This window comes from Peromyscus maniculatus, chromosome 23 (assembly GCF_049852395.1).
Source record: "Peromyscus maniculatus bairdii isolate BWxNUB_F1_BW_parent chromosome 23, HU_Pman_BW_mat_3.1, whole genome shotgun sequence".
Lineage (NCBI taxonomy): Eukaryota > Metazoa > Chordata > Mammalia > Rodentia > Cricetidae > Peromyscus > Peromyscus maniculatus.
This window is the reverse complement of record NC_134874.1, coordinates 50,342,785-50,363,005: the sequence shown is the minus strand read 5'-3', so window position 1 is coordinate 50,363,005 and position 20,221 is coordinate 50,342,785. Positions and strand designations below refer to the sequence as shown.

At 53.3% G+C, this 20,221-nt stretch overlaps 3 protein-coding genes across 6 annotated transcripts; 1 reads left to right on the top strand and 2 right to left on the bottom strand.

The window, feature by feature from the left end:
• Nucleotides 1-466: 466 nt before the first annotated feature.
• Nucleotides 467-11,748, bottom strand: Xab2 (XPA binding protein 2). Of its 2 annotated transcripts, none has more exons than XM_076560729.1 (19): nucleotides 11,594-11,748; nucleotides 8,724-8,872; nucleotides 8,322-8,445; nucleotides 7,178-7,375; nucleotides 5,824-5,958; nucleotides 5,572-5,736; nucleotides 4,704-4,848; nucleotides 4,284-4,435; nucleotides 4,083-4,202; nucleotides 3,848-3,979; nucleotides 3,628-3,759; nucleotides 3,432-3,545; nucleotides 2,079-2,241; nucleotides 1,801-1,991; nucleotides 1,524-1,646; nucleotides 1,260-1,431; nucleotides 914-1,043; nucleotides 700-809; nucleotides 467-600 (listed from the first exon to the last, which is right to left on the bottom strand). In XM_076560729.1, exons 1-19 carry the CDS (start codon nucleotides 11,642-11,644, stop codon nucleotides 539-541), a joined length of 2,568 nt encoding a protein of 855 aa, XP_076416844.1. In that variant the 5' UTR covers nucleotides 11,645-11,748; the 3' UTR covers nucleotides 467-538. The 2 variants fall into 2 exon arrangements, with proteins under 2 accessions (XP_076416844.1, XP_076416845.1); XM_076560730.1 differs by lacking the exon at nucleotides 11,594-11,748 and adding an exon at nucleotides 11,173-11,583.
• A 73-nt stretch (nucleotides 11,749-11,821) lies between these two features.
• Pet100 (PET100 cytochrome c oxidase chaperone) lies at nucleotides 11,822-13,639 on the top strand. The gene is made up of 4 exons (XM_006970175.4): nucleotides 11,822-11,980; nucleotides 12,618-12,704; nucleotides 12,876-12,908; nucleotides 13,507-13,639. Exons 1-4 carry the CDS (start codon nucleotides 11,954-11,956, stop codon nucleotides 13,588-13,590), a joined length of 231 nt encoding a protein of 76 aa, XP_006970237.1. The 5' UTR covers nucleotides 11,822-11,953; the 3' UTR covers nucleotides 13,591-13,639.
• Nucleotides 13,640-13,684: 45 nt separating this feature from the next.
• On the bottom strand, nucleotides 13,685-16,517 carry Pcp2 (Purkinje cell protein 2). Of its 3 annotated transcripts, XM_016009318.3 has the most exons (4): nucleotides 15,949-16,437; nucleotides 15,268-15,382; nucleotides 14,963-15,087; nucleotides 13,685-13,823 (listed from the first exon to the last, which is right to left on the bottom strand). In XM_016009318.3, exons 1-4 carry the CDS (start codon nucleotides 16,360-16,362, stop codon nucleotides 13,704-13,706), a joined length of 774 nt encoding a protein of 257 aa, XP_015864804.3. In that variant the 5' UTR covers nucleotides 16,363-16,437; the 3' UTR covers nucleotides 13,685-13,703. The 3 variants fall into 3 exon arrangements, with proteins under 3 accessions (XP_015864804.3, XP_076416846.1, XP_076416847.1); XM_076560731.1 differs by having other exon boundaries at nucleotides 14,963-15,382; nucleotides 15,949-16,517; XM_076560732.1 differs by lacking the exon at nucleotides 15,949-16,437 and having other exon boundaries at nucleotides 15,268-15,516.
• Between the last annotated feature and the right edge of the window lie 3,704 nt (nucleotides 16,518-20,221).

The window sequence follows — 20,221 nt, the reverse complement described above, 5'->3', positions numbered from 1 at the left end:
CCCCTGATGCCAAAAGCCCCTTAATGGTTTAGAGGCACTAATGGCTTCCTAGAACTTAAGCAATAGGCCTCCACCCTCCACCAGGATGTGGCCTGTGCACAAGGCCTGGTCCTGGCCTCCAGCCAGTGATTCAAGCGCCTTACTAGTGGGCTTTCCAGGGCCTGCTGACTACATGGGGCGCTCACGGGTCTGTGAAGCCGCAGGGCTGTGACACCCACACAAGAGGGGCCGGCTGCCCCTGAGCTTGAGGCTCGAGCAGGCTTCTGACTGGGCAAGCCTGACAAGAAGCCTGGGGTGGGGCAGGGAACTGGCCCTGCAGAGTCCAGAACTGGCTCTGCAGGGTGAGGGCAGACTGTCCACCTGCCACCGCCCCACCTCCCGTCCCAGCCAATCAGGGCTCAGGACCAGGCAGCTCTAAGGTAGCATGCCCCGAGGCACCTGGGCAGCAGGAAGGAGGCTGAGACAGTGATGTACAAAGAGGGGCTGTATTACAAGGTGGTTAGGGGGAGGGACCACGGAGGAAAAAGCGTGGAGGATGTCAGTCTTCCTTTAGGCTCCCGAACACAGCAGCTGGCACGCTCTGCTGCTCCAGTCGGACTTCTGTGGAAAGTGGTCACGGGTCAAGGTGGTTACTCCTGGGGGTGGGGGTGGAGAGTGGCCTACCTCTGCCCTTAACCCCGCCCCGGGCAGGCCACTGACCATTGGGCTCCAGGTCCATCTCATCCTCATCCTCGTCCTCGCCCAGCTGGATCTCCTCGGGGTTGGCCTGCTGAGCTAGCTCTGCCAGCTCCTCCCTGGATGCATCGCTCCTGGAGTTGGTGAGGGAGGGTGGTCTCAGTGGACACCTCCCCTGCAGCCTCCCTGGAACACCCCTTCCCTAAGAAGGGCTGGCCCACGTCCCTCCTGCCCTCACCTCACAAAGAAGATCTTGCTCTGTGCCCTTGGAGGCTGGTCCCGCTCAGCCTCAGCTGCGAGCTGCTCTGCCCGCTGCTCCAGCAACTTCATGTCATCCATGCCGCTCTGCCCAGGAGCCAGGTCAGACACTGCGGGTGCAGGGTGGGGGGGAGGAAAGGTCAGGGGCAGACCTCAGGCCCTATCCAAGGCCCATCAGACCAGCCCAGGATGGAGGGTCCCAGGATTGACTCCAGATGCGGCCAGACCTAGGAGGCCTAGGCTGGGTAGTGAGTGCTCTGGGATGGGGAGGACATGGCCCCATGTGGCGTGGCCACGGTAAGGAAAAGGAGGTTCCAGCAGCTCACCGGTGCCTGTGGCACTGCCTGACACCTTGAGCATCTGTGAAGCCATGAAGTTGACCTGAGTATTGTATGTGGCCTGCACACTCCGACGTATCCTCAGCATCTCCCTGATGGTGTCCTCATTGCCGTGCCGAACCTCAAAGTCCTTCCATGTTTGCCAGAATGCCCCAGTGGTCTGTGGGGGGAGCAGGTATGTGGGTGAGCTAGGTGCCTTGAACAGATCCCCACTGCTCACCCTTACCTTCCCGAACCCAGGCCCAGCCCTACCCTGGGATCACAGATCTGGGAGCAGAAGCTGTAGATAGCTCGGGCTCGGTCGATTTCACCAAGCTTGCACTCCATGTCTGCAAACCGCAGGCACATCTCACGGGCGTGCTCATCGGACAGCACCTGCACCATGTGGTGAGGGAGAGCAGGGGTGAGGGGAGGGGGTCGGTACCCGGCTTCAGGAAGGCCTTCCTCCACCCTCTACACAGGCAGGCTTCCTGGGATCCTTCTGTCTGCCCAAATGTCAACCCCACACCAGGTCACTAGTGGCGGGTACCTCAATGGCCTTCTGGTAGATGCCCCGAGTGTGGGTGACGCCATAGATCTCAGCAGCCCGCTTGATGTAGATGTTGAACATATCATACTGCTGGGCTGGCTCCACTGCCCGGGTAGCGCGGTCGTACACAGCCATAGCGTGACGGGCAAGGCCCCACTCCTCCTCCAGCTGTGCGTAAAGCAGGTACAGGGCTGCACAGGGTGAAAGTCCAGTTAGCAGTCCACAGCTCGGCCCACACCCCCATCCCCATGTCCTGTGACAGCCCACAGATCTCTCACTCTTGGCATATTTGGGTGGGCAGCCGTCTAGTGCCTGCTCGAAGAGGTCCCGTGCGCGCTCCAGCTTGCGGCCCCCATAGCGGGCAATGAATTTGGTCAGGTAGGTGCTCCAGATGTCTGACACGTTGGGCCACTTGAACAGCGAGATGCCACGCTCATATGCCTGTCTCCAAGGAAACCATGGAGGTATCGGTATCCCGATGCCCTTGGCTCAGGTCTCCCACAAGCCTGCCCAGGCCCCTTCCTTGTCTACCCTCCATCATGGCACATTTAAGTATGTCACCTGTCCCCTTCCACCAATGAGAGGGACCTAAGGTATGGGCACAACAGGGACTTTCTAAGAGTGTGGTACTTCATGGATGAGGTAGCTCCTAACCTCTACAGACACAGGCACCCAGGGTCCTGGGAAAGGGTTCACATTCCTAGGCAGAAGGATGGGGACGTGGATAAATGCAACTCCCCGTGTATCTGCCTGTGGCCAGCACAGACACACACACAGCCATGTACCCACCCACACCCTGTCACTTGATCAGTGGCCAACGGTGCTGCACACATGGCGCCCACATTTGTTCTATTTCACCCAAGTACTCGGAGGAAGAGTCAGTATTGGCTATGGGGAAAGTGCCCTATCCCATACCATTCACATGCTGAGGCCCTGGTGTCCGTCCTTCACCATGCAAGCATTTTATTTGGAAATGAGGAAACAGACTTAGAGTGATATTGTTAGGGTAGGCCTAACCAGTCATGACTGGTGGCTTTATGAGAGATCAAAGACTGAGATGTTGTTCAGTGCTTCGAATGCCCAAAGCCCTGGGTTCCATACATAGCTCTGCCGAAAGGAATAAAAATGGACCCATGACAGTTACTGCTGTCAGCGTAACACGATTCTAGAATAACCTAAAGGATTATCTAACTCGTGTTGACAGAGGCAGGAAGATCCATCCTAAATGTGTGTGTGTGTGGGGGTACCATCCATGGGCTGCGATCCTAGACTACGTACAAAGGAGAGACTGAGCCCATCACCAGCATTCATCCCTTTCTGCTCCCTGACTGCAGGTGCACCGTGGATAGCCACAGGATCTTTCTGCTGCTGTGCCTGGCCTGCCATGATGGAATAGAGCCTGACTGTGAGCCAGAATCAACTTCCTCCCTTGGCTTGCCTTTGTTCGACGGTCTGTCCCAAGAACAGTAAGAATAACTAATACAAGCCACCACCCCATGGTCCTGACGTGTCTAAACACAGATGTACAGACACTGACAGCGAGAGGACACAGACAAGTGGACATCTGCAGACAACAAGGAGCCGCCTTACTGCACCTTGGCCTTGACATGCAGCCTTAGGGCATGCCTCACCTTGAAGCTCTCCTCGAAGTACTTGTGCTCCTCCAGGAACATGGCGTAGTTGATGACGATCTGCGGTGTGGCTATGCGCAGGTCCAGGATCCGGTCGTACACGGCCTTGGTTGACTGTGGGGACAGACAGGTCAGGGAATGCTCCGCTCTGGGGCTGAGAACAAGCTCTGCCTCACCTTTGCCCATGGCAGCTGACCTGGAAGGTGCCCAGACTTTCCTCCAAGTCGGCAAGCATGGACCACACCTTCAGTGACTTGTATACACGGTTCTGCACGGGCTCCGAACCATCAAAGTACTCAGCCCGACGGGCAGGCAGCGCCGTGGCTTTCTGTGGAGAGATAGTGGCAGAGGCAAGGAGACACTGAGAGGCTGTCCTGGCCCCACTACACACCCCCGGCTGGTCTTCACATCCTTACCCGCAGCAGCTTCAAGGCCTCATCATAATTCTCATGCCGGAGCTCCAACTCCCCACACTGGCACCACACGCTTGCCAGGTCATCCACTTGCTTAAAGTTCACCTTGGTGGCCTTCTCTAGGATGACACGGGCCTATGGTGATGGGCAGAGACTGATTGAGGCCCTGCCACGTGGCCACCCCCAAGTCCCATGGTGAAAAGACCTGTATGTAGATGCATGCATAAATGTAACTCACATCATCCAGCTGTCCATTATCTTCATAAAACTTGGCAAATGCAACCCACAGTGTGTGGGGCTTGCCTGTGGCCTTGAAGGGGTCCACTGTCTGCACAGCCTCTGTGTACGTGTTGATAATCTGGAACAGGAGGGTCAGACAGTGAGGGCAGGGCTGGGCTCTAAGGGGCAGGGCAAGATGGGTCTGGGGACCGTCACGCACCTCCCGGGGGCGGCCCTGATGCAGGGCCACACGCTTGTGCCACTCGTGGACGTGGTGCGGGTTCTGGCGCAGCAGGACGCTGTTCAGGAGTAGGGGCCGCCGGCTAATGAGCTGCTCGAAGCGGGCCAGGCGCAACTCCAGGTCCACGTCATCTGGGAGCCAAACATGTTCATGAAGCTGGGGAGGTTGGAGGTGACAGCACAGGCCTCTGTCTCTAAGCTTCTCCCTCCCTGAGGAGCCGGGCTGGCCACCCTGCACGTAGCCCCAACCCTCCCGCCCCCCATGCTTGTACTCAATTATGGCTGTTCGAGGACACCCTGGCCCCAGCGTCCACCCAGCCTTTCTCCTTGCCAGCCTCTGTTCCACCACAGTGGCTAGGAATTCAACCTCTCCTCCCCAGCCCACTGTCCCACATCGCACCCTCCTCCTCGCGCCCCAGTTCAGAGGCAGTCTCCATCTTTGCCGCGATCATGCTCTCCTCAAACTGGGCATAGCTGTCGAACACCTGGGTGAAGTCTCGCACAGTCATCACGGTGCGGACAGCCTCCTCATACACGTCCCGAGCCTGTGGGGTTCAGACATGGCGTGAGGAAAAGTCTATAGGAGAGGCACACCCACAAGGACCCACTGATAGCAACCATGGCCTGATCAGTGCTAATCCTCTGGAGACTCTCCGAGTCCCACCAAACCCTTTCCAGCATGCCACTGGAAAGCAAGGATAGGGGCAGCCACAGTCAAACAACCTGAGGGGCATTTATCACATCGGGCGCCTGGTCAGCACTCGGCCTGTGCTGTGGCACAGTTCCTTACAGTGAAGTGCGGCCATCACCCCCATTTTGCGAACTGGGGCATCTGTGAGGGCAGCCTGGCTGCGACAGCTGTCACCCCATTGGATGCCAGAGTTGACTCGGCTGATTGGGCTGGCTAGGGAGGTGTCCTTTCCTTCCTCACCGCCCCATGTATGTCCCTCCCAAAGGGGCATGCCACATCACTATGTCAAAAGGACAATCTTCCCAGAACAGAGAAGCCTGGGCTTCAGTCAGGGTATGCGAGTGGCCACACTCCTCCAAACAAGCTTTCAAACAGTCAGGAGGTGAGAGAAGCAGACCCTGAGTCAGCCTGCCCTGTCTGCAGGCTGCTGAACCACCCTCACTGCTGGGATGGCAAGTGTGTGTGTGTGTGTGTGTGTGTGAGATGTGTCACACATAGCATGTCTGTGGCTGTTTCCTGCCTATGCACTCAGAGTGACCTCCAGAGACTCACAGCTCAGGCCTAGGCACCCACATACCTTCTCGAAGTGGCCACTGCGGATGTAGTAGTCAGCCAGGGAGCACCACAGCTTGCCCAGCTGGTCGGTGAAGCGGGTGAGCCCACCACGGATTATGGCGTCTACGTTGAGGGACTGTACCTTGTCCGGGTTCTGGGAGATAAGGTCGCACAGCTCGTGCCACAGCTGCAGGACACAGGGTGTCGGGGACATCTCAGTCTTGGTCCAGGAGGGAGGACACATCTCACCCAGCCTCTCCTCCAGGAGACCTACCTGGTAGTTGGACTTGCCTGCCTTGGACACAAAGCGCTCATCATTGACCACGGTGGCCAGGCGCTGTGCAGCCTCGTCCAGCCGGTCACTGGATTTGAGGTACTCGATGTACTCCTCGGCACTCTCAGGACTGAGCTGGAGAACACCCACCCCGCTGGTGAGTGGGGCTGCAGCAAATGACATCTCATTCCCGACTAAGTGGCTCTACGCCTCCCACCCCCATTTACCAGTTTTTTAGCAAACAGCCAGCCCAACTAAGCCAGCCTCAGCTCTCTGGAGGTCCAGCCTGGGCTCAACAGTCCAGCCTCGGACTTTACTGGTCTGGCCTTGGCTCCTCTGGGTCAGTCTTGACACCACGAGTCTAGCTTGGCTATAGTACTTGTGATGGTCAGTGTTAACTATCAACCTGGCAGACTCTAGAGATGGGCCTGTAGTTAGAGCATGTGTGTGACAGATTATCTGGACTACGTTCATTTATATGAGAACACTCATGTTACTTATGGCCGGGGTCATTTCCTGGGCAGGATCCTGTATGATGTGCAGAGTGAGCAGCACACAAGCATGCCTACAATGCTGTTTTCTGATCTTGGATGTGATGTGACTAGCTTCTCTTCTATGCACCCCTGAACTGTGAGCCACAACAAACCCTGCTCCTTTAGACTGTTTCAGGGTGTTCTGTCACAGCCACAGGAAGAGGAACTGAGACAGTAATCTAGCCTGGGCCTTCAGCCCTGAGTGGTCCAGCCTTGGCCTTTCCTTTAGCTTCAACAGCTTCCCCCGCCCCCAACCCTGTCCAACTTCAGTTCTAAGCAGTCCAACTTAGACTCTGATGGTCAGGAAAGGACCTGCTTCTGTCACAAGCTACACCCATGCAGTCCCATGCTAAGGAATTTACCATAACAGATATCAGAAGCCGGGCACAAACGCTCCGCCTGCCATGATGTCTACTGCACATGTGTCTTATCCCTCTCTGTTTCACACAGCTGGTTCACGCATGTGTCTACTGAAGGTCCTGTGCAGCCGGTGATGACTGCCTTATGCATGCTGTCCCTAGCTCTCATCGCTATACCTGCTGTGGAGCAGGTACAAGCTAAAAGCTAATTCCTTAAAAACTAAAGATAATAAAACCACAGTGGGTGGGGAGAAGGATCAGTGTACAAAGCATTTGCCTTGCAAGTACTCAAGTACACACGCACGCATGCATGCACGCACGCAGAAAGAAAGAAATCACAAATAAACTGTATCTATTCATAGGAGCCTCTTCGTGCAGCCTATCTGTTGCCTGAGGGCCCTTATCCCAATGAGACAAGGTTTGGAAGCCGACCTGGGAACTGGGCTATTCAATAGTGCTCACCTTGAGGAAGCGACGGTAGCCTCTCACAGCAGTCTCAGGCAGTGGGTGGGAGCGCAGGAAGCGAAGATACAGGGGCCAGATGCGAGAGTGCTGCGTGATGGGTAGTGCCCGGAGAGCACGGTCAAAGGTGCGGCGGGTGTGTGTGACGCGTCCCTGGTCCATGAGGAACTGGCAGTAGTCTAGCCACAGACGTGGCATCTGGAAATAATGGAGAGTGATGGGCTAGGTCTGTCTGAGCCACAGGCTCCATGCTTGCTTACCATCCTATCCAGAACATAAGGGCAACAGGGAGGCAATAGGTCTCATCACCCCTCACTCGGGCTCTGTAAGTCAGCCCAACAAACTCGTTAGTTCCTTGAGCTGGCGGGACATCCTGGTGGACCTGTGCTTTTGCTGGAGTACGATAAGGGTAGACGTCTGTTCACATCTCCCGTGGGAAATATTTCCCACTGCATCCCCTCTCTGGCTCCCCACCTTGTGAATGAACACACTGCATCTAACTCTCCAGCTCCCCACCTTGTGAATGAGCACACTGCACACCCCTCTCCGGCTCCCCACCTTGTACATGAACACACTGCACACCCCTCTCCGGCTCCCCACCTTGTGCATGAACACACTGCATCCCCTCTCCGGCTCCCCACCTTGTGCATGAACACACTGCATTCCCTCTCCAGCTCCCCACCTTGTACATGAACACACTGCATCCCCCTCTCTGGCTCCCCACCTTGTACATGAACACACTGCATCCCCCTCTCCGGCTCCCCACCCTGTGAATGAACACACTGCATCCCCTCTCCAACTCCCCACCTTGTGCATGAACACACTGCACACCCCTCTCCAGCTCCCCACCTTGTGCATGAACACACTGCATCCCCTCTCCAGCTCCCCACCTTGTGCATGAACACACTGCATCCCCCTCCTCTCCGGCTCCCCACCTTGTGCATGAACACACTGCATCCCCTCTCCAGCTCCCCACCTTGTGTATGAACACACTGCATCCCCCTCTCCGGCTCCCCACCTTGTGCATGAACACACTGCATCCCCCATCTCCGGCTCCCCACCTTGTGCATGAACACACTGCATCCGCTCTCCAGCTCCCCACCTTGTACATGAACACACTGCATTCCCCTCTCCAGCTCCCCACCTTGTGCATGAACACGAAGGCCCTCTCATGGCAGTTATTGACGTCTTCATAGGCAGGATCAGTCACACAGCGATGCTTCACCTGTGCCCGGCGTGCCTTCAGATAGCGGTACCAGAGTTTGTAGCTAGAGAGCAGGAAAGATAGATATGATGGGCTTTGGAACCCCAGAACCCTTTCTTTGCTTTAGAGGCAACTGTGGTGAAAAAGGGGACTGAGGAGGGGTGAGAGAGCTCAAGGAAGGGCAAGACTGGGACAGGAGGGAAGGTGTGGCCCACCAGGGCTATTTCAGTCAGGGAATATGCAGGGGTCACCTGGGGCGCATCCTCACTTGTGATGTGACTGTATGTGGAGGGTAGGGGCTGGTGAGCAGGGTAGCGGGGGGCGGGGGGGGGGGATTTGCACCTGCAGGGAAGCAGCTTGAGCGCCCGCTCGTACAACTGATTGAGCCGGGGTTTCGGGGCCCCCTGTTTGAACTCGATGTAGCGGAGCCAGCATTTGACGGAGAACTGGTTCCGCATGATTTCTTCCTCATAGGGAAGGTCCTCTTCCTCCTGCCAGGGCCAGAGAATGGGAGAAAAGAGGCCTTAGATGCAGTGGGGTCACACCCATACTGGGGCTCAGCCCCTAACTCCAGGCTTCCACTAAACGTCCACGCCCGGCCAAAGGCAGTGGTGGAAGTCTGCACTCCCATCGCTTCAGAGGCAAAAGGCCTCAAAGAATAAAACAAATTTGAGGTTGGTGAGAAGCCCAGTGGGTGGAGGCACCTGCCACCAAGCCTGAGGACCTGAGTTCAATCCACATGGTAGGAGAGAACTCAATTCCTTAAGCTGTCCTCTACTTTCCACATGCACACAGTGGCACACCACAGGACTTATCTCTTGCACATGCTAAAATAAAAAACAGCAACAACAACAAAACCAAAAGGGAGTGGAAAGATGGCCCAGTCAGTATGTACAAGCATGATTACCTAAGTTCAGATCCCCAACACCCATGTAATGGCATTGTGCATCTATAATCCCAAGGCTGGGCAAGCAGACACAGGTAGACCCTAGAGCTCATTGGCCAGCCATTTAGCTAGCCAGTGAGCTTCAGGTTCAGTGAGAAGACTTTCTCTTTAAAAGCAAGACGGAGAGCAACTGAGGAACACAGCTGAAGTCTATTTCTGGCCAATACATATTCACACATACACACTCCCACACCACATACACACCATACCTAAAAACAAACTGCTCTTGCAGAGGACTCGAACTCAGCCCTCATGTTCCCTGCACTCAATGTCCAGCAGCTCATAAGCACCTGCAACTCCAGCCTCTGGCCTCTGTGGACACCTGATTTACACACACATACTCAAACACACACACAAACACGATAGCAAAAACATTTTTAAACAAGCAAACAAACACAACACAGCAAGGTCCCAGGCATGGTTTCTTCCTCTGTCAAAACTGCATTATCAGTCACTCAGATGCTAGAGCAGCTGTTCTTGGCCTGTGGGTTGCCACCCCTTTGGGGGATGAAGAACCCTTTCACAGGCATCATCTAAGACCACCAGAAAGCACAGATATTTACATTGTGATTCATAACAGCAGCAAAACTACAGTTATGAAGTAGCAACAAAAATGACTTTATGGTTGGGGGTCACCACAACATGAGGAAAAGTATTAAAGGGTCGCAGCATGAGCAAGGTTGAGAACCATTGTGCTAGAGTGCCAGTTCAGACTCCTGGACTTTAGAATTCAACTGCCCATGCAGACTTCTCAGCTGTTAATGAAACCCCTGCCCAGATTATCAGCATTGGCCAGTAAATCCCACCGCCCACTCCCTGGTCCCAATTCCCACTCTAAAAAATTCTTTGACAATTTCATACATATATACAGTGAGTTTTGGACATTTTCACCATCCATTATCCTCTCTCATGCCTTCCCCATAATCTCTAGACTCTCATAACACTAGGGCACAGGTCCAGGTATCAGGCCTCCATGGAGAGCAGGTTGTATCTACACACAACACACTTCTTCCCAGACATCAGGCTTTTGATCCCACACACTCATACTGTCACCACCAGACCTATCTTCATGTCAGACCCAGATAATGAAATTTAAAAAAAATTTTTTTTTTTTCCCCTGAGACAGGGTCTCACTATTTGCTCTGACTGTCCTGGAACTCACTATGTAGACCACACTGACCTCAAACTCACAGAGACCTACCTGCCTCTGCCTCCTAAGTGCTGGGATCAAAGGCGTGTGCTATCACACCTGGCCCAAATTTTAAAGTTTTAAATCTTTTTTTTTTCCAGCCTCCTCTCGGGAGGCAGATACAGGTGGATCTCTATGAGTTCTAGGGGAGGCTGGTCTATAGTAAGTGTGTGTATACATTCACGTATACATATGTGGGAGCTGGTGCAGAAGCCAGAGGTCCTCCTCAATTGCTCTCCACCTTGTTTTTGAGACAGGGTCTCTCACTAGCATTTTATGTAGGTGCCAGGGGTCTGAACTGAGGTCCTAGGCTTGTACAGCAAGCACTTTACCAACTGAGCCAGCTCCTCAGTCCCGGTGACTAAATCTTTACTTAAGGCACCTAGTCCATCAAACTTCTGGCCTTTCAGGATCCCATTAACCTGTACTTAAGCTCAACTCTACCCCAGAAATTGCAAGCTAACGGGTTTTATCTCAGGAGGTGGGGTACATATGTGTGGGGGGACATAGCTCAATTGTACAGTGCTTGCTTGGCATGCACAAGACCCTTGGTTAAACCCCAGTAACTCAAAAACACACAGGCACGTTAATGGCCCTAAACCCACTGTGAACGCGGTTGAAATACGGGGCCTCTATTTCAGGCACCGAATTTTCACCTTTTTAGGATCCCCGGGGCCATCCGCATCACTAGTCTTTTCTTCATACTCCCAGGTTCTTGTAGCCCCAGAAGTCAAGGTGTTATCCGGAAGCCAGTACTCTAACCTGGTCACTAAGCCTATCCAAATCCATGCCGTTTCCCTGCTATTCCATTCCCGGCTCGACCTCACTTCTCCCGGCCCCAGACATCAAAACCTTAACCTCAACAGCAGCTCCTCACTCAGACCACGAGGGAGCTGGTTCTTTATTTCCCGCCTGGTCAGTGTTTTGACATGTCGCCTCTGGCTCGTTAGGGTCCCCCATGGACTGGGCATGCACAGTCTGGGCCTAAACCCCCCCGAGAGCCAGATTCCGATCCTAGAAGGAACCTAGCTTCGGATCCTCCCCGGCGGACCACCCTTGGCGTCGCCGCAGACTTACAAAAACAAGATCCGGCCGCTCGGGACGCGGAACGCGCGCCATCACCACCATCTTCCTGGCTCTCCAGGTACAGACGAGAGTCGCGCTCTGGTGGCGTCACGCACAGAAGGCCCGCCCTCTCCGACCAGACCCGTTCTCTATTGGCTGCGCCTCACGGACTGCCGGGCCTGCTCGGTTGAATTCTGTAGTGTCAAGGCTGTGGCCGGAAGCGGACAAGGGGCGCTGGAAGATGACGCCACCGATGCCGGGTTATTGGCCACTCCGCTCCAGCATCTGGTCTTGAGATGCACCAATGAGATTTTGCATTGCTGGAGAGTCGCCTGTGGGCGGAAGTGGCTTCGTAGAACCGCAGAGGCGAAGATGGGGGTGAAGCTGGAGGTGTTTCGGGTCAGTGAGCTCGGGAGTGGGTTGGACGTCTGGACCCGGGGTCTTTCAGAATGTGAGAATAGTTTTTGGACGTGAGAGAAGTGCAGAGCGGGGAGGTCCGCGGAGAAAGTATCTGAGATTTGTATTGGAACCGCTGCGGAAGGAGCTCTCCATGTGGGGGCTTAGAATGGAGAGTCTGGGTTTGGTCTGAGGAAGCGTCGCATACAGGGGTGAAGGGAGATTTCCGATCCAGGGCGGGATTCCCAGAAGGGAAGCCCTGGTTTCGTAATGGGTCTCAGATAGGCGGACTCCTAAATGTAGGGGAGTATAATTGGAAAAAAATGAGGCCCCTCTATTTGAAATGCTACGGGGATCAGGTTGGGAGATAAAATCAGGTCTCGAGGGTATGTCTTTGTAGTGGGAGCTCTAGAACCCCCAAAGCGTACCTTTGTGTAAGTTTGCGTGCGTGTGTGCGTGTGCGTGCGTGTGTGCGTGTGTGTGTGTGTGTGTGTGTGTGTGAGAGAGAGAGAGAGAGAGAGAGAGGCGGGGCTCCTGGCCTGTGTAGGAGGATAGATCTGCCTTCTGAGCTCTCCTTCAATCTCCCTGTACTGGGGTGGTGAGAGTTCTGGGCTCTGCCCATCCTCCCTTGCGTTTGCAGATGTCACTCTACCTCACTTTCCCCGTGGTTATGTTCTGGATCTCCAATCAGGCAGACTGGTTTGAGGACTATGTTGTCCAGCGCAAGGTGGGTATCAGGAGAGTTTTCGGGATCATTCCTGTTGTGGGGAAAGCGGGGTATGAAGCACTAACTTGTGGCTGGGGACCATTGCCTGCCTCCCATGAGTCAACCCTGCTCTGAATGTGGGACTCTGGAGTCTCCTGGCTTGTGTTCTCACCTGCTGACTTTGTTCCACAGAGGGAGCTGTGGCCACGAGAGAAGGAGGGCCAGGTAAGGAACCCGTTCTTCCTCCAAGGGGCAGTGTCACCTTACCCTGGATGGGCTTGGAATGAAAATTTCACCCTCGCCCATAGATAGGAAATTGGAAACAGAAAACAAATAGGAGTCCAGGCTATGCTGGGCTAGAGACCTTGTTTCCGTACAAGTTTCTTACTGTTCGTGATAGTATACACCTGTGACCTCTTGGGAGTAGAGGTAGGAGCATTAGCAGATTGAAGCCAGCCTGGGCTGCATAGGGCTGGAGAGAGGAAGTGGGGAGAGAGGGCTGTCATTCCAGCATTCCAGCGTTGAAGAGATGGATGCAGGAGGATCGGGGATTCTGGGTATTCTGGGCTGCATAGTGAGCTCAAGGCTAACCTGTGATAGGCGAGAAGACCCTGTCTTAGGGAGTGGGTGGACACAAATGGTTTCATAGAGTACCTTCTCCCTGAAGGGTGGGGCTGAACTCCTGGTCTGGTGGTTGTGATGGGCATGGGGCCCCAGGTCCATGGACACTGACCTCTTACGCTAAAGGGGGCTGGTGGCTAAGTAAGTCAGGCCTGAGGTGTGTGCCCCGCCTCCTTTCCCATCACACCCTTCCTCACTGCAGCGCCAGGAGCTAGAAGAGTTCAAACAGAAGATCCGGAAGCAGAGGGAAGAGAGACTCCTTCAAGCTGCTCAGCAGAGGTCCTGAGACCTTCAAGTCCTCCACCCAGAAATAACACACACTCAGTTCTTGGTTACTAGTGCCAAGCGTTTTATTGTTGTTTTCAGGGGCCGGTGGGGGGCCCAGGACGGTTGGAACTCTCAAGGAGCTTGTGTCTGGGGTTGGGGGCTGCTGTTCCTGCGGAAGCTGAGTGCAGCAGGGTCCTGAGGGGTGAGCAGGGGTTGAGGGCTGAGGGTCCCAGGTCGTTTCTGCATTCCATCCTGCAGATGAAGAGGGGGGGTCAGACAGAGAGGGGACCAAGGAAAGTACAAGCCAGAGGTGCCTCCAAACAACATTTCCCTTTGTCTGCCTTCATCTGCCCATCAGTGTGGTATTGGGTATGAGATGGTCAGCTCTCAGTGGGGTCTTGATCAGAACTTGAGCTATTGGTTTACACCTGTAACCCTAGCACTCAAGAAGCACAGGCAGGAGAATTATCTCAAGTTCAAAGCCACCCTGGTCTACATAGAAAGTTCCCGGCTTGCAACCCTGTCTCAAAAACAAATAAATGAGCCAACAAGATAACTCAGTCATTAAAATCTTTGCTGTGTGCACTTGAAGACCTGAGTTTAATCCCCAGCACTGAGGTGAAAAGCCAGATGTGGTCTTATGCACTTGTAATCTCGGTGCTTGAGGAGAGCCAGGAGGATCCCTAGGGCTGCCTAGCCAGGGAGCCTGGTCTACTTGGTGAGTTCCAGGGCAGCGAAAGGTCCTTTCTCAAATAACAAGGTGATGGCAGCTGAGGAACTGCTGGACTTGACTGCTGACCTCTACCCGCATGTGTGCACATGGCCTTGTAACATGTGTGCTAGTGTGCACAGACACAGGGCTGGGGTGTAGCTCAGCTGACAGAGAATGTGTCAAAGCTCTGAATTCCATCCCTAACCACACAGACCACTCCTGGTGGCTCATACCTGTAATCCCAGCACCAAGGAGGTACATGTAGAAAAATTATAAGTTTAAAGTCATCATTGGCTAATGGGTTTAAGGCCAACCGAACTACATGAAACTCTATCTCAGAAACAAAGAAAATGTCCCCAAACAGAACCCATGCTCTTGGTTAATACATGGGTGTGTGAGCTCATATGCCCTCCTCCAAGGAGCATCGCCATAGGAAACTCTGTTTTCTCCCTGTGGCCTCTCCCAGATACACAGATGTTGTGGCAGGAACCGTAACTTCCAGCCATAGTTCTGACACCAGTGTGAGTCCTGCATGATCCTAAGCCCCTCTGACATCCATCTCCACTTTTCCTTTTCCAGAGTTAGAGATCGGGTCCCGTCCTATCCTGGCTGGAGATGGGGCATAGATCTAGAGAGGAATACTGCTACACTCCATACAGGTTATCTAGACATCACCTACCTTGGGACCAATAGGTTGAAAGCCAGGCAGGGAATTGATGGTTACACGCTGGTCATCCATGCGGCGACCCTGGGTGTCGGCCAGCATATCCATGAGATTGTCCATCTCAGGAGCAGGGCCACCCTCTGCTTGGAGCAGAGACAGGTGGTCATGAATATAGACTCCAAAGGGGCTCACATGGTACTCTCCACCCTGAGTCCCTAGATCCACAAGACCCCAGAACCCCTGCATGCCTGCCTGCATGCTTCTCAGGCAGCACCCCCCTCCCCACCTCCGACCCCAACCCTGCATCATGCCCAGCTCACGGCTTTCTGGGGTCTGGCCTGGACCAGCCTGCAAGGAACAGCGCTGCTCCTCCATCCGATCGCCCTGCACGTGGCTCAGCAGGTTGAAGAAGCCTTCTTGGTCTGGCGAACCTGCCTTGGGGACAGACGTGCTTGGTTTAGTTGGGTACTGTACCGGTCCTGCCTTCGTGCCAGCTGCCACCCGAACCACTGCCCGCCTCCCCATCTCCGCTCTCACCATAGTCCTCACAGGTCTGTAGAGTTTCTCTAAATGAAGCCTGAGTCTCCTTCCCTGACCTCCCCCTACCCCCACCCCCCCACCTCCCGGCCTGGGGCCCCAGCCTGCAGCACAATTTCACAAGGTACTGCCTCTAGGGACATTATTCCACCACTGTCCTAGATCAAGACCAGACTGGGGGTGGTTTGGGGGTTGAGACACTTACCAGGGAAATGGGGCTCAGAAGTGCCCCTAAATCATAACACCTACTATCTCTTGGGGGGAACAGTGCCGAGAATCCATCCATTTGCCCTGGGCAGGGGGAGGGGCACTTATACCCTCCTTCCTATACCCCTCTTGTGTTACGGTAACTGGGTCAGGGGACCCCAGAGACTTGCTTGCTAATTAGATGCCCTACAAATGAATTAATCCTGTCAGTCACGGACTTCAAGAAGCTGGTGGTGGTGTCAGGCAGAGCCTCTTACCTTGTCCAGAACGTCTGAGACCCCCTGGCTCTTTTCTTCTTCCTGATCCATCATGTGCCTCCCACACTTTCCTCCTGGCCTGTGACAGGGCCCCCACACCTGAGAGGGCCTTTTAAAAGGCCAGGATGTGGGGGAAGGGGGAGCAGATACCTTTCCCCATCCCCAAATCCCCAGCTCACATCCCATCTGCTCCCACCCACGCTTAAGCCCCAGAAAGATGATCTCTAGGTAATTGTTCATCCAGACTGATGCTGAGGTGGGTGGAGGGGGCAGAGCAGTCCAGGTTTGGACCTCACTGGGCACAGCCATGCACACAGGGCCTTGAGGACTCTCAGATGGGGCCAGAAGAAGCCAGTGCGATGTTGACCAACCAATGGGAGGGTGGGACCTGCAGGAAGTCCCTCCCCAAGCCATCCAGTTCCCGTCTATATGTTCACCCCCCCCTGCAGCGCAGCTGACATCTGCAGGGGGGTGGCCAGGAGGGAGTTGGGGTCCAGGACTCCTTGAAATCCCTGCATCCTGCAAAGACACACAAGCCAACCTGGCTCCTGCTACTTCCCACTCCTGTGCCCCTGCAGCACCCCTAGGGTCTCCATGAAAGAAACTCTGGAGCTGCTGTCCATCTGCCCCTCAAAGCCACGCTGAGTGTCTTCAGTCTCCTGTTCCCACATGGAAGAGCAGAGGAAGTCCCTGTCCACCCCAGCAAATAGCTGTGGCTTTCTGACCACACCCTGAGAGCCTGGTCTTGTCTCCAAGATGCCCTTCAGGAAACCAACCACTTAAGCTTCTTTTCTAGGGCTGGAGAGACTGCTCGTGGGTAAGAGCACTGGCTGCTTTTTCAGAGTACTAGGTTCAATTTCCAGTACCCACATGGCAGCTCACAACCATCTGTAATTCCAGTTTCAGGGGACCTATTGCTCTCTTCTGGCCTCCCTGGGCACCAGGCACACTCATGGTTCACAGACATACATACATCCATACACAAAATAAAACAAACCCTTTAAAAAGTTTAAATAAAGTTAAAACGTTACTTCTTTTTCTTTTGGGGGTGAGTGGGGTGGGGTTAGTATATGTAGTATATGTGTGTACATGTGGTGTATGGGCCCATGTGGTTCGTGCACATGTGCATGCATGCTCCTGTGAAGACCAGAGGTCAACATCTGGTATCTCCCTCTATTGTTCTTTACCTTCTTTTGAGACACGTTCTGAAAAATTAAACCTCCAGCTCCTGGATTCAGCTAGGCTGGATGGACATTGAGCATCCTGGCTTTAATTTTATGTGTATGAGTGTTTTTCCTGCATGTATATTGCATTTATATATATGTACACCACATGTGTGATGTGCCCATGGAGGTCAGAAGAAGAACTGGATCCCTTGGAACTGGAGTCCTGGATGGTTGTGAGATGCCATGTGAGTGCTGGCAGTTGAACCTGGTTCTGTGGAAGAGCAGCCAGTGCTCTTAACCACTGAGCTGTCTCTCCAGCCCTCAGCGCTCTCTCTCTCTCTCTCTCTCTCTCTCTCTCTCTCTCTCTCTCTCTCTCTCTCTCTCTCTCTCTCTCCTCCTCCTCCTCCTCCTCCTCCTCCTCCTCCTCCTCCTCCCCCCTCCCCTCCCTCCCTCCTTTTTGAAATGTTGAAATGTGGCCCTGGCTGTCCTGGAACTTGTATAGATCAGACTGCCTTGAATTCACATCTTCCTTCTGATGCTACCACCCTGAACCCAGCTCTTTCTTTTACAGTCCGGGCTCACCTGCTCAAGGATAGCACATCCCACAGTGGGCTGGACACTCCACATCAATCAGCAGTCAAGAAGATGCCCCCACAGACCTGCCCACAGGCCAATCCGATGGGAGGCAGTTGTTGACTGAAGTTCTCTTTTTCCACGTGTGTCAACAACCGAGACTAGTCCTCATAGCCTCCTAATATTGTTGAGTCAGCACTCTTACCACCTGCCCCAGTTCTCATGCGACCGTCCAGGCCCCAATCCTCAGTAAACAGTATGCTGCTCTATTTGTTGTAGGATGTACACATTTCCTAAGGGCTCCTGGAACAGAGTGCCTCTCACAAGGTGGTTTAAAGCTGCAGGAATTTATTGGATCGATAACGGTGTCAGGGAGGCCATATTCCTTCTAAAACCCAGGATTCTGGGCATTCTGCCTTGCCTCTCCATACCTTCGGTCTCGGGGTTCCTTAGCTGGCAGCTGCTATACTTGGGTCCCTGCCTGAGTAGACAAACAACACTCTTTCTGTGTGTCTTCATTTTTATAGCTACCAGCTTTGGGTTTTTATTTGTTTGTTTGAGATAGATCTTGCAATACATGCCCAGGGGCCTAGAGCTTCTTGATCAGGCTGACCTTGAACTGGCACTGATACTTATCTCTGCTGCCAGAGGTGCCATCATGCCAGCGGCTATAAGGCCATTTAAGTTTGTATGCATTTATTGTTGTGTGGAGTGAATGCATATGCAGAGGACAACTTCCCGGAGTCAGTGCTCTTCTTCCACCTTCACGTGGATTCTAGGGATCTCACACAAGTTGTTAGAATTGTGCAACAAGCGCTTCCCACTGAGCCATTTTGCCACCTCAAGGCCATTTTTAAAAACCGTGTGTATCTGCAGGTGCATGTGTGTGTGTACATGAGTGTGCAGGCCAGAGGACAACTCCCTTGTCATTCTCAAGAAAGGTCCACTTCCTTTGAGACACACATCTGTAAACCCAGCACTCAGGAAGCTGAGTAAGAAAGATCTCAAATTCAAGGTCAACTTGGACTATAGAATGCTCCAGGTCAGCCAGAGTTGCATAATGACACCCAGCTTCAAACCACTCTGAGACTAAAACAGCAGCAGTATACCTAGAAAGTTAATGTGAAACCAAACAGGAAAATATACATTGCAGGTTAAGGGTTCTGTTTGCACTTAAGATAGTTAAGAATAAGTTTGTCCTTTGCAGCTTAAGGTTTCTGTTTGTAGTTAAAGAATAAGTTCCTGTTTGCCCTGTGTTTAAGTCCTTGCAAGTTAAAGTTTCTATTTATAATTAAGAATAAGTTCCTGTTTCTTAGATCTGATGTAAACTGCAAAACGTGTTTTGTAAACCTACACTAAACTTGTGACCCCGTTCACATGATGTATATTCTTCCCCTTTCCTTCCCTTTTATTGTATCTTTCTAACAATGGTAACGGCCACTCTGGCCCCTGTGAACACCTTATCTCTCCCGTAAAAGTTACTTCAAGAGACAGGCAAGGGTTGCTCTCTAAAATCTTGATTTAGGGAGAAGCAGCTGGACTAGCCAATCCCCGGTGCACCCCAAAATACAGCTTGCTTTAATACGACTGAATGAAAAAAAAAAAAAGAAAGAAAAAGGAAAAGAAAGGAAACATGACTGCTCCTATGTATGACGGAGAAGGTTTATTGTAGATACATGGCGAGCATAGCCAGAGGCAGAGGCAGGGACATCTGGGAGAGTCCAGGGTGGACATGACCAGACTGAACTCTGCCATGTGAGGAGGAGAGGGTGGAGGGGAAGGGGGAGAGGAGAGAAGCGAACCAGATACAGTAGCCAGGAGGCCCAAAGGTCCAAAGAGGGCAGGTAACTGAAATGGTTGATTATATAGGGAAGAGCGGCCCAGCCCCCTGGCCTGGAGAGTCCTGGGTAGGGGGCGGGGCATGCCAGCCAGGAGGACCCTGTAACAGGTAGGGGCTGAAGGATGCAGGGAGAACCTGGTGGCCAGGTCCACTTTATTGTGTTAAATAGACACCTCAGTCATTTGTTGCTGGGTTGAAACCTAGCACAGACAATCGTGGGCTTATTTCTTCTCCTCGTAATTCTCAGGTTTAGCACAACAACGAATAAATGGATTATGGCAATAGATGTATACCCTTTAATACTCCCAAAGCCATTAATTAATTTGTATACTTTTGGTGAGTGTCATGGCACATATGTGGAGGTCGGAGGACAGCTTTCAGGAGCCAGTTCTCTCCTTCCAGCATGTGGGTCCCGGGGTTGAACAGAGGTTGTCAGCCTTGGTAGAGAGCGTCTTTCCTTGACAAGCCACCTCACTGGCCTAGTGAAGGACTTTTCAAGAAAGCTGTTAAGAAGGAGGCAGGAGGAAGGAAAGGAAAGAAAGGAAGGTCCCCAAGTCCTCCTTAGGGTGGCTGGCCGTCCTTGTCCACCTGTAACTGTCAGATGTTATGGGTTGGTCCTGGGGATGCAGGTTTGTAACCCCAGTTACTCAGAAGGCTACAGCAGGAGGATTTCACAAGGCGTTTCAAATGAAAA